Source organism: Mugil cephalus, chromosome 10, assembly GCF_022458985.1.
Source record: "Mugil cephalus isolate CIBA_MC_2020 chromosome 10, CIBA_Mcephalus_1.1, whole genome shotgun sequence".
NCBI lineage: Eukaryota > Metazoa > Chordata > Actinopteri > Mugiliformes > Mugilidae > Mugil > Mugil cephalus.
In genome coordinates this window covers 24,038,404-24,051,462 of record NC_061779.1, presented here as the reverse complement: position 1 = coordinate 24,051,462, position 13,059 = coordinate 24,038,404, and the positions used below count along the sequence as shown (strand labels likewise).

General features: G+C 44.7%; 1 protein-coding gene across 1 annotated transcript; it reads left to right on the top strand.

Moving 5' to 3' along the window:
- Positions 1–966: 966 nt before the first annotated feature.
- On the top strand, positions 967–5,609 carry dusp6 (dual specificity phosphatase 6). Its single transcript, XM_047596422.1, has 3 exons — positions 967–1,938; positions 2,206–2,634; positions 3,869–5,609. The coding sequence occupies exons 1-3, from the start codon at positions 1,536–1,538 to the stop codon at positions 4,180–4,182; spliced, it is 1,146 nt and encodes a 381-aa protein (XP_047452378.1). The 5' UTR covers positions 967–1,535; the 3' UTR covers positions 4,183–5,609.
- The last annotated feature ends 7,450 nt before the right edge of the window (positions 5,610–13,059 follow it).

The window sequence follows — 13,059 nt, the reverse complement described above, 5'->3', positions numbered from 1 at the left end:
AGCTCCATTGCTGTGGTGTGCTCACAATATCGCTGAGCATTATGATTCAAATGTGCTCTTTCCAGCTGCTCGACATAAAAAAGGCTTCAAAGTCGAAGAAACAAGAAAAATGTATGGTTTCTTTATATAATTACTTGTGAATTATTTATGTGTATATATACAGTTCTGGGGTCTGTGTACACCTTAACATTTGTTTTTTAATAGTTTTAGTCTTAGACATTAGATACGATAGATGTTTTTAGTTTTCTTTCAAAAAATAATCTCGTGCGCAAAAGCGCATAAATGACCGAGAACCCTCGAGTTGAGCTTTGTAGGTTACTACAAGTCTATGTGTATTTTATAAGATAAAATAATGGGAAGAAAATGAATGCTCTTAGGCCCACTTCAGTGAAAGTGGGAGGACGAATGTGCAAGAAGACTTTGTAAAGCAGTCTAGCCTCCGTAACCACACATGCTTTTATTTTATTAATGGTTTTAAAATTGATGTACTTTTGAACCATCTAGCCTATTTTTAAAATAATGGTTTGTTCTAATCATAATCCATAGAGTGCGAGTACGCAGTGTTACACTACAGTAACAGTTTAACTTGCCTCTATGGCGCGTAAAATCGTCAAAAAAAATAACTGTAATTGTATCTGAAAGTTTAGACACACTATAATGTCAGTCACTCTTTCAGACTAAATTATTACGGCCTAATTATCACAACAGTCTTATTTGATACTCTCTCAGTCTCAGCTAAGGCCACGCTCCCTCTCTCCCTCCCTCCGACCCTTCCTTCTCCCTGCAGTTCTTGTGTTTGTTTGCACTCACTTGATCCGGAGCGGAAATTCCTCTCCGTTTTTGTGAATGACAAACTCATTAACAATTCATCAACACGGGCCGCTCCATCCGGCCCCCGTTTCCAAGGCGACCGCCAGTGAGGCTCCTCCGATTGGCTGGCCGGCTCAACGTATCCAACGAAACACCTCCCGTTTGTAGCCATTCAGCAGCCTGGCGCCGCAGAGAGCGCGTCTATAGTCCGAGCCTGCAGAGCGTCGATTCATACCGCAGAGAAGAGGAAAAGGGACAGGCTCTCTCCGCAGGCAGACAACAGATCGACTCAGCCCGCATGCTTCACGTCCTGCTGAAACTCCCTATCACGCCTTTCCAGTTCGGATCTCCAAAAGGGAAGACAGAAGTGGAAGAACAGCTGCGCCTGGAGCCTGGATCCGTGGAGTTATATAAGAGCAGAGGAAGCGTCAGCCGCGTCGCACAGCAGCCCGGTGTGACTCATTGATAAATAACTCGGCTTCTCTCCGAGCAGATGCATGAATGAGCGCCAGAGTAGGCAACCCGCAGTCGGGAAATCTGTGAAGCCAGCCGACTTTATTATTGACCCCTTTCGTGCGGACCACTGAAGGACATTCGGAGACCGAATTTATTGATTTTATATTTTCACTTTTAAACTAAAACCCCACAGAGAGTTATTTGCTGAGGCCCACCTGAACCAAGGAAGCTCCCCGCTTTTTCAAAACATTTCATACTCCTGCTTATAAATGCTTGACAAGCTCAAGCCCGTCGTCCAGCTCGACTCGGCAATGGCGATCAGCAAGACGGTAGGCTGGCTCCGGGAGCAGCTGGAGACGCGCAGGGACGGCCTGCTTGTGATGGACTGCCGGGCCCAGGAGCTCTACGACTCGTCGCATGTCGAGACGGCGATCAACGTGGCCATACCGAGCCTCATGCTCCGTCGGCTCAAGAAAGGGAACCTGCCCGTGCGCTCCCTGCTCTCCGACGGGGAGGACAGAGAGAAGTTCGTGCGGAGGTGCAAGACCGACACCATTGTGCTGTACGACGAGTACAGCCGGGAGTGGAACGAGAATGTGGACGGGGGCTCCGTGCTTGGTCTGCTCCTGAGGAAAATGAAGGATGAGGGCTACAAGGCCTATTATCTGGAAGGTGAGTGAGCTTCATTCACATTTTTTGTCCCCGCGGCCGCTGCTGCTCCATCCTGTCGTGCAGATTTTTGCGCAGAGGCTAAATAAGGTTTATTTATTTTGTCACGACCTGAATAGACGAATGCATTTGTTTATTTACAGCTTATATATTCCAGATTTTATTTCCCCTTACGAAAATACTTTTCACTATGTTTTCATATCAGAGTTCAGTGGTGACTATTCTCTTATAGCGGCATCGTATTCACTGTGGATCTATCATTTTTTCCAGGTGGCTTCAGCAAATTCCAGGCAGAGTTTCCAGCTCTGTGCGAAACCAACCTGGATGGCTCCTCCAACAGCAGTTCCCCCACTTCCCAGGTGCTGGGCCTCGGCGGACTGCGGATCAGCTCCGACTCATCGGACATCGAGTCGGACATCGACCCGAGCAGCGCCACGGACTCGGACGGCAGCCCGCTGTCCAATCCGCAGCCCTCGTTCCCGGTGGAGATCCTGCCGCACCTCTACCTGGGCTGCGCCAAGGACTCCACCAACCTGGACGTGCTGGAGGAGTACGGAATCAAGTACATCCTCAACGTGACCCCCAACCTGCCCAACCTATTCGAGAACGCGGGAGAGTTTAAATACAAGCAGATCCCCATCTCGGATCACTGGAGCCAGAATCTCTCTCAGTTCTTCCCTGAGGCCATCAGCTTCATCGGTGAGTAATCCTGCAGAGCTGGGAACACACTGCTGCATTGCCTGCTGCAAACTATTAACCCCGGGCATCTGGTTTGATTGCGTGCTCATTCACATTCAGACCCGTGGTTGCAGAATTTTGTTGCAAATTTTAATTTTAATAGTTTCTTTGTAAAACAGTACAAATGTCACACATTTGGCAGAAACATTCAGCACCACCCTGACTCCCTGACCACCTTAAGTGACAGTTTTGAGCATGCAGACAAAGTGTAGGGGCAGAACCAGATAGTCGGGTTCTGCCCCGGCATAATCTTCTTAATGTGATATGTCTTATCACTGCCAGGAAGTTCTTAGGTTCTTATTGTGCAATTGAGATTAGATGAGGTGTCCCTGGCCACACACAGAAGGCAGATTAAGGCCATTGTGTTGAGGCAGAGCAACACAAGTCTGCCTCTAATGGCGCTCAGGCTAAAATGCACTGTGTACAAATGATTTGACTTCAATGGAAGACATCCTGGCCTATCTCTTGTCCCAGGGCTTGTGTAATTGCAGCACAAAGGGCGACGTTGAAACAGGAGAACGGAGGGGGGGGGGGGGGGGGGGGGTGAGTGAGAGAGAGGAGGGCGGTAATTCAAGCGCAACAGGAAGGAAGTGGCATTGAAAGTAATCTAGGACATGACATTGCCCCCCCCCCCCCCCCCCCCCCCCCCCCCCCCCCCTCCCACCACCACCCACCCCCTTTCCTCCCTCCACATTACAAAAGGAGCCATTTACAGGCCTTGTTGACATCCTGTTCGCCTTGACAGGGTGCCCTCATGACTCCTACGTTTACACGCCCAAATGGCACCATTGTCAGAGTAACCCTGGCGAGCGGAAGAATGGTTTAATAGACCGTAATAGTCAATTTCCCAGCCGGCTACTCTAGGCCAAAAAACCCCGAAAGAATGTCGACTCTGTTTGTGTGCAACACTGTCGCAGCCCCTGTTTGTTGACTGACACGACTGAGAGATAGTCAGGATAATAACTTCCGCTGCTCTCCCCCTCTGGACCCGCTCCAACCTCTAACACAGCTTGGCTTTAATGACACAGACATTTAATTGTCAATTAATTGCCAAACAAAGGGGAGAATAAACAGTGTTTTTTTAAAAAATGTGAGGAATCGACATGTTTCTGTTTTTCTTAAGCGGATGTTTGGATGTCTGTGTTCTTCTACAACGGGTCAACAACATTTGCCCATTTTTCTCTTTCTCTATCAGATGAAGCTCGAGGCCAGAAGTGTGGTGTCCTGGTCCACTGTCTGGCCGGCATCAGCCGCTCAGTGACCGTGACAGTGGCCTACCTGATGCAGAAGCTCAACTTGTCCATGAACGACGCCTACGACATCGTCAAGATGAAGAAGTCCAACATCTCGCCCAACTTCAACTTCATGGGCCAGCTCCTGGACTTTGAGCGCACGCTGGGCCTGAAGAGCCCGTGCGACAACCGCGTGGCGCCACCAAGCCAGCAACTCTACTTCACCACCCCGACCAACCACAACGTCTTCCAGCTGGACCCCCTGGAGTCCACGTGAGGTCGCCTGTCACCACCCGTCTTCTTGCTGGGCCTCCTGCTGGATAAGCTGCAAAAAAAGTTTCTCTTTTTTCCCTCCCGTCGTCTGCTGTGCGACTGGGCTCTTGATGTTATTGATACAGCTGGTTTGAGGCGACAGCTGCTGAGCGTGGTTACTGGAGGGCCAAAGCAGTCTGGCCAAGAAGCAGCTGCTGTTGACTAAATGAGAAGAGACAATAAAAGGGACAGACAAGACAAGAGAAAGAGTCTTTTAAAGAGTGCTTATACTTTGTACAATCTACAATTTTGCTGTCGGACTCCTGTGGTCTTTTCTCTCTATTTGTCTCTATGTCTGAGGAATCTTAAAGTGATGGATAGTGTTGGAGAGCTGTATGTTATGCTTCAACGTTCCTAGGCTGGTGTGCCAAAGAGACATGATTGTTCAAAATGGACAGAAAAAATTAAATCTCTTTTGTATGTTTGTTTTGGGGTCTAGCACTAGTCCCCCCAAGACTTCAGGGTGCGACGTCTCCCTCATCTTCTGTGAAGACATGCCTGCGTGGGGTTGGAGCACCCTGGCTTTAGAAGGCACATTATATACTGGACTCGATTTTACATTTGTTGAGTCTTTTCAAACATTTATACATTGTGTATATATCTTAATATAAAAAGACAGTAAAAGCCTTGCTCTAGTATATACCCTTTGAATAAGTGGGTACTGAAGATTCTCTTTGTTTCATATTCTACTTTTATGTAAGCAAACAAACTACATATTGATCAGTATGTTTAAGTTGATTATGCCAAAAATCAAAATAGGCTATCCAAGAATTGTGCAAAAATGTGTACTCATGTAATATGTTTGATAACCGCTTTATGTGTGAATTCAGCCGACCGGCCTTGTTTTTACACCTGCCCTCTCACAAGTCAACGTCACCTTGGTTGTTTGCCTTATTTTTGTGCTCAGAAAGTTTGTTTTGCACATTAGCCTTCAGAGAAATCCCCAATTTCAGTGTCCCAGAGATTTGTATGTTCACACAAAGCAGACAGCCAACAGAAACCCTAAACAATTTTCCACTGCAGTTTTTAATTTGGCACCATACCGCAGGTAGCTTGAGCAGTCAGGAAGGCCAACGTTTTGCTGATCTCTGAAGGTTAATGTGAGTAATCTTGATGTGTGCACAAGGCTTCAAAATCTCTGACATGTGGACAAAGCAGGGAGCTTTGCTCGCCCTGCCTCTTCAGGGAAAATTCTAAGAAATGCAGTTTTTATCTGTCAAGATGAAAGAACAGCAGAAACCAGAGCTTTGGAGGGTTGTGTCAACCCCTCCACAGAGAAGGCCTCTTTCTAGAGGAAGCCATTTTGGTGACCTCTGCCCGCCCCCTCCACACTCCTCTCTTACGAATGTAAAGAAAAGATAAGTTATTAATAAATTGCTATTTTGTCTACAATGCCTGCCTCATCTGCTTGCTTTCTCATATACACACTTGTTGCGTTGTGTTTTGCCTGTTCCCCACAGCACAACACATTTGTGTAAGTGTCTCCTCACCCAGAGTACAGTTGAGTGTTGACCGCCAGGCCGAGTCACGACAACAAAAACAGTCGCCACGAATCTTGAGGTTGTTAAGGGAGCCTCCGCTTCCATTAACTACAGCACTCGATACATCTCCTGCTTTACCTTCCAGTCCACAATTAGCTATCACATGATTCTTGTGCAACAAAGCGTTGTGTACACTGTGTTCTCTGTGACAATCACAAACTGGAAAAGCTCCTCAACAGGTGCAAAGTAATTCTAGTCACGCTGTAAACAGCCCGACTGGTTTTTCCAGGTGCTGGTCTTCAGTGAGGTCTTTGGGTTCATTCCCGATGTTCCTCCCTAAGGCAGGGACTGTGTATTCAGCCTTCAAAGGGAGCAGAAAGTACCCTGATGGTGTCACCTGCTAACTTCTGGAAGCTCGGGAGAATTTATTCCTCACAATGCAGGTGAGGGAGGAGGAGCTTTGTGTTACTACTCTATGTGAGTAGTAACATGCTCAACAGTTTACAAGAGACAAGCATGCTCAGAATTCTCATACACGCTGATTAAATCCAGCAGCAAGCAAAGCATAGTGATTGCATTTAATAAGGGATCTATGATGCACCCACATGCAGCTTGTCTGTCCACTAAGGCCTTGATGTGCAGAGTATTGCCTGTATCCGCTTGTTAGAGTGAAGTCCTCTAACTGATGAGTTCCGAGTGTGCGTATGAGGCAACGCTAACAGTGGCCTCGCCAGGATTATCTTCTAAGTGTAGCTTTAAAGTAATCATCAGGTTCACTGAATACGTGGGCGACGTAGAACTTCAGCATCTAGGAGTTGAAGTGAAGTGACACAAGGTCTGCAATACAAATTCCAAAAGTAGACTATGTACAAAAAAAAAATGCAGTGATCACTTACAGAGTCTTCTTCTAGACATGTGGATAGAAAATAACAGACAGTAGAGGCAGGAAACAAAAATCCTTGTATAAGTTTTGCATTTATTATCAGGAACATAGATATGTAAAGAATTTACTGAACAAAATGAAATGAGAAAGGTCCGTCTTTTTTAAGTCTATGTCTTTTGTAGGTTTGGACTGGAATCACAATCTGGCATTCAGCACAACTAAGTGAGTGAATCATTGGCTATGTAACAAAAGACTAAACCTGAACACCCGCACACCACCTGACGCAAGTGATTTATAAAAAGACTCTTACATTTCAGGACGTGCCAGCTCTCTCCCCTTTGCCCACTTTCCAATTCTGGTGATACTTTCCATTTTTCTGGGTGTGCATGCATAATAAGCATTAATAACGCAACTCTAACAATCCAACTGTAACAGCTCTAACTCACTCAACCCACACACTCATATATGTGTGAATGTCCAAGGGCAAGAATATGGGAAAGACAGTACTGGTCTTTGTGGAAATCTGTCTTTATGTGTACAGAGCTCCATGTCTGCCCTGGGTGCTGTATACAGTTGTAGTCATTGTGCCCATTCAAGCCAAACAGTACTGTAGGCAAATCTCTATGGAAAGTTAATTAGTGGCTTTGCCAGTCATTCTTCATTCATTTACTTTTTACTTACGGCTTAATGTTTCTAGAGTCATGGGGTATTCTGGATGCAATGAATGGAAGGAAGAGTCACCAGTTTATCACATGACAAATTCATATTATAGAATAATCAAATCCGTACCTGTGGCGAAACGCAGTCGATCTAAATCATGCATCTTCAACATTTTTTAGACCAAGGACCCTCATAGATAGTGATATGGAGCAGGGACCTCCTACTATATACACTATATAAAATTGTGTTTTAGATTCAACTGGGCATATAGCCATGAATAAATTAACCTTGTTATTGTAAAATCAGTACTATGCTATTGAAATAATAATAAGGTACAAGGTACAGTACAGTCATAAACATACCTTGTTTTTTCAATGTTTTTGGTCGATTTAGTAAACCATCCATTTTGGCTCATAACAATGTCCATACACTTGGTATAATACTAATATACAGGCCTCAGAAGTTGACTATTGTGGATAGAAGCTGCAGTGTTTAAGGCAGGAACATCTTGCAAAAGTTATTGCACAGGAACTGGTGAATGGAGTAAATGTTGTTGTTCTTTCATTTATTTGTTTCATTTATTTACTTTTACAAAGGTATCACTCTTTTCAAATAGTATTGCAGTGTACATCCTTGTGTCTGAGGTCTTAGCCAGCCAGCTGCAGACTGAATAGACTCCCTCTTGGTCAATCACGGGGATCTCTGTCCAGTGTAATGCTGCCTCGTGATTGGCACACCAGCGATAGGGGCAGTTCCTCCTTTAAGTGTGCAGAAGGCTTGGAAGGATGGGTCCAGGCTAGTCTCATGGTGAGAGCGAACTGGTGCTAGTGCACATTACAGACTGAAAGATAACATCTTTTGTCTCCATTTATACATTCGCTACAATATGTTGGATTCATCCTTATGTCTATGTAAAGAACTAAAACTTAAACAAATATATGAAACATGGTCTAATCAACCAAAACTCTCATGACCCACTGCAGCACTTTGGCAGACATGTTAGGTGTTGCAGACTCCGTGTTGAAGACCTCTGATCTAAATAGTAAAGGCTAAAATATGGGAACATATATGTTATAGCTAAGATCATTGCTAACCGTTAAGGTAGTGTAGAACCAGCAAATATGACCATTTATGTCTATGTCTGTACCAGTGTCAGAACAATCGATCCAACTGATGTTTGCTTCACCAGTCGTGAGAGTGATATTGCAACTTCAAGAGCTGAGCTGTTGGTTTTGATGCAATAATAATGGCAATAATGACAATAATGAGGCAGAGGTTTGTAGTAAAAGTAATGCATTCATGTATTTAATTACAAAAGGCCTCTTACATGATGGTAAATCTTTATGTATTAGCCAATAATACAACATATTTTAGCAGGACGGGGTGGAGAAAAAGTGAGGCACGTAGTCAAATCAAGTATTTGTGTATTAAAAACCCTCAAACATGTTCCAGAAAAGTAGTGTCAACTGAGTAGGATGAAATTACTCAGGCATTGTGACACATATGGAATCCGTGGCTGCCCCTGGGCAAAATCCTGTGAACCTGAGGGTGAAGGGATATGTCAGCCGTCCGGATATCGTCCATCAAACCTAAAGCCAACTATAACTGAGCCTGGGAAGCTTTTATTCTTAGAAGAGGCCGCTGTGATGTCATGGCAGGACTGTGATTGACGGATAGAGCCGGGAGTATGTACGGCATGTCAAGCACCCTGGGGGCTCTCATGGCCGTTCTTCCTTTCTGCAGCTTGGCCTTTCCTGCCTTTAAAGCCAAGGATTAAAGGGCACAGGAAACTACCAGGGCTAATTTTAGACAGGCATGTAGATGGGCTTGGCAGACCCCATCAGCACCTTCATCACCATGGCACGGCCACTGTGACAGGGCAGGCCATACAGGGATTTTGAAACGCATATGGCTGGGTCAATGTGAGGGCTGGCAGGTTTGTCGGCATGTGGACATGTGGTAGGATTAACGATAGGCCAGGAGTTAAATGTACAGTAGTGCCGAGAGTAAGCAGAAGTTCACTGCATTGGTGTGGGTGTGGTGCCACAGGTACAGAAGTCATGATCCAGGAAGTTCAGTTAAATGCTTCTCAATGGTAAATAGTCTTGTATTTATATTATACAGTGCTTTTCTGCCTATTGGCACTTGTAGCACATTTATCCATTCGTTCATACCAATGCCAAGCACGGGGAGCAACTTGAGATTCAGTGTCTTGCTCAAGGACACTTGAGCATGTGGTCAATATGCCAGGGATCAAACCACAAACACTCTGGTTTGAGGACAACCTGCTCTGCCACAGCTGTGTCAATAAAAGTATATGGAATATGGAAGTATTAGAAGTCCCCAGGAGAGTAGCACCTGAGCATCAAGGCCTGTGGTTCTTAATGTGAATTAGAAAGTCTGACATATAGCTTTGGGTAATTGGTAACCTGGGCTTTAACAGTGCCTAAGAGTGATATTTTGCAATCTAAAAACTAGTGCCATGTTTAAAGGATAATTACTTCTCTGTGTACCAACTTGGTCGCACAATCTGCGTCATCAGCGTTAATTCAGTGTTGACCCCTGTGATCACCAGTAGGAGTTGTCACAACATTGGTTTAACATTTTTGTGCCTACGCACTTATTTTATTTCGCAATTACAAGTGAGATCCTGATATCGTCATGCTGAATTTTGGAATAATAACACCCCAACTGCTGTGGCTTTGGCTGCAGAATGAGAATATTCAGTTGTTGTAGCAGATATGGCTCACGACTCCAGGTGCTTGCTAACAATGCCATCCTCCAGTTGGAGCTGCTGAGTTGCCAATGCGTGGGGATTGTTTTATTTCCACGACAGAGCATAGTCCAAAAAGTTACTTTTGAAAGTCTGAAATCAGCACCTGGCGTTGATTGCCAGCCCAATCTATTGATTTCTGAGTGCTGCAGAGCATTACATTTCATGCTCGTTCTTCCTAACATATGCTGCAGAGTAACATCTCGCAATGTTTAAAATGCCACATCCGTTTTACGGTTGAATATGAACATAACATCCGACTGTGGGCTCAGTATAGGGCGCCGCTGCCCCAGTTCCCACTTGCTTTTTGGCTGTTAAAATAAAGGCAAGAGGTTGGGGGGCTAAACTTGGCGCGCCTGCTAATCCTCTGCTAACGGTTCCTGTCCCTCTTACCCTCAAGCGACAGCGTGTTGACAGCAGCCTCCACCCCCTTCATCTCTCCCTCCTACATCCATCCTTCCATCGTTTCCCCTCCACCCCCACCCACCTGTCTCATGTCACATTGCTTCCCCCCTCATCCACTCCAGCAATTTCCTGTTGCCCTCACAGATCGTGTTACAAGTTCCAAAATTGCAAAGGCGGACGTTCACACACACACACACACGCTGTGTAAGACCTCTCTCTCTGTCTCCCTCTCTCTCTTTCAAAACACAGACATAAAAGGACACAAACACACACACAACACATACACACACGCTCACTTTCTTGCATGCCAGCCATGCTATCATTTCCACTGCTCTGCCAATCCTCACAGCCTCATCACTTACACCATCACACTTTCCAACTCTCATTTTCTCTATGGATGTCCCTCTCCCCAATGTCTCTCTCTCTCTCTCCCTCTCTCTCTCTTCCTGTCTGTACTTCCGTCTCTGACCAGATTATTAATCCAGCTCAGGGAACAGGCTGTGACCAAAAGCTTGTTGGAAGCAACAGATGGACCCGCTCACAAAAACACAACAAAAACCCCCAAACACTTCCTGTCCAGAGGATTTGCACTCACGCATGCACACACACTCCCCCCCCCCAGAGACCCATCAGAACATAACACCTCTACAGTCAATTGTTATGGTAATGTCGGTTTGGCCTCGGAGGGTGAATCTGTGTGTGTAAAAGGAAATTAAAGCTTTGCCTTTTTTTTTTTCTTTTTTTTCCCTGACCCGTGTACTTTTCGTGACTGAGATTTGGTGCAGTTGAAACCTTGTGTTAAGTTGTCTGTCCTTGTGTTTGAGTGAGAGTGAGGGACATATCCACAGTGCATAGGAGGTGAGTGGTGCTGAGTGCATGCAGGGTGAGAAATTCTAAAGGTCTGTGAGGTGGCAGGTGGTAAATTTTCAGTTAATTGAGCGGCAGGCAGTCTGCTAATTAAAAACCACATTAGAGCTTGTTTTCACAGCTGAGAACACTGCAGGAGTCAGTGTGTGAACCATACATTCCTGACGATTTATCAGGAAGTAAATATGATTTACAAATTGGTTTAATGCACTTTGTATCCAAGTTCAAGTGAGTAAAATATGTACAAAGCACCTTGGCTGCAGTTATCACACTTATGATGCTGCCACCCCAATGCTCTAACCTGTTCACGTATTTGGAAGGTGTTGGCTTTGATCGTAAAGAAAGATGTCCATCTCTTAACACAGGGTGTTGGTTTGGTGCAAAGCGTAAAGTATGTATGAAACTGAAAAAATAAATGGTAATGACAATTCTGTAAATACTATGAGAAAAACATACTGTGAATACGTATCTAGCAACCAGGCACTTATTAAAGGCAGACTCATATTAAAGTCATATGGCAACTATTGTAGCACTATATTGTAGTATTATTATTAAAAAATGACAAATACAGTTTTTTTTACACTTGTTTATTTGTCTGAAGATAAATTCTGGCACTCTGGCATTCCTTTTTGCCGGTTTTATTTCTTGTTCCTGCCATCTTATCTTGCACCCAAATAACTATAATGACTCATATTACAGCTGCCCATATCAGGTGTTCTGCTGAATGTCCGTGTAATGCCTCATCGGATTTAAGCACACACCGCTCCAGTGTTACGGTCGAGTGAGAATGGAGAGACAATGCACCTCTAGAAATTATGCACTGAACCTGTAACCCAGCTGCTGCACCACCACAACAATAAGCTAATAAAAAACAGGCTTAATCGTAATTGTGTGTATTTATTCATGGTAAGAGTTTCACACCATGAAACTATGACCCCTAAACGCGCACTAAACTTCACAATGGGTTTTTGTCATAAGTGCCCTTGAGAAAAAGTTGAGTGCTTAATATGCTAATGATGAATAAATTGGTCTTTATAGTCCCAGGTCGCTAGTGACCTTAGATATACTAAAATAAAAAAAATAAAATATATTCAAGTGAGTTTGTAAATTGCTTTTGATCACTAAGGCATGTGTGCTAAACATCTCTGAATGCATGCAACATTACGGTTTGCAAAATGAACTCTGGTGTACAGGACAGTTGCAGGGAATGGGCTCAACCATGCAACGTGATAAATAAATTGACCCCATGAAAATAAACTTGAGATCCAAATCTACGGCTTTGATTAACACCTGCTCCAAACCCTTTCATGCCTCACCTCTCCGCCCTTCTTCAGTTTCCCGCTCATGTGCTGTGGGTCACCTGATATCTCCAGCAGTCTGTCTCACCTGTTCTGTTTGTCAGTCAACCCGCCCAGTACATAGGACCTCAGCTCACACTTTACCAGGTCATCTGCATCGCTCTTTGTGCTGGAGCATTTGAACCCGTTCTGCAACAACATCAGTGTTGACTAAAACTCGTTTAACTGTGGCCAGCTTGTTTTTGCTGCATGTGTATTATGCTCTGTTTTCAGTTTAATAAGGAGAGATTGAATGGGTGCAGAAGGAACATTTATTGAGGAAATGAAACATGCAAGGCAGCAGGCTGTGGCGGTTAGACTCCAAAGAGGTGTCTCAGAGCTGATGTTAATCGATGTCGGTTGCTAGGGACAAGAGACCACCGAGTCTAGACACTGGTGGCGAAGGAGACCTCTGATGAAGACCTCTGGGATGACC

Excerpts from the sequence above, each read along its gene's own strand:
- dusp6 (XM_047596422.1), top strand. The coding sequence starts at position 1,536 with ATGCTTGACAAGCTCAAGCCCGTCGTCCAGCTCGACTCGGCAATGGCG. Across the intron at positions 1,939-2,205 it reads CAAGGCCTATTATCTGGAAG|GTGGCTTCAGCAAATTCCAG; the intron begins GTGAGTGAGCTT and ends CATTTTTTCCAG. Across the intron at positions 2,635-3,868 it reads TGAGGCCATCAGCTTCATCG|ATGAAGCTCGAGGCCAGAAG; the intron begins GTGAGTAATCCT and ends TTTCTCTATCAG.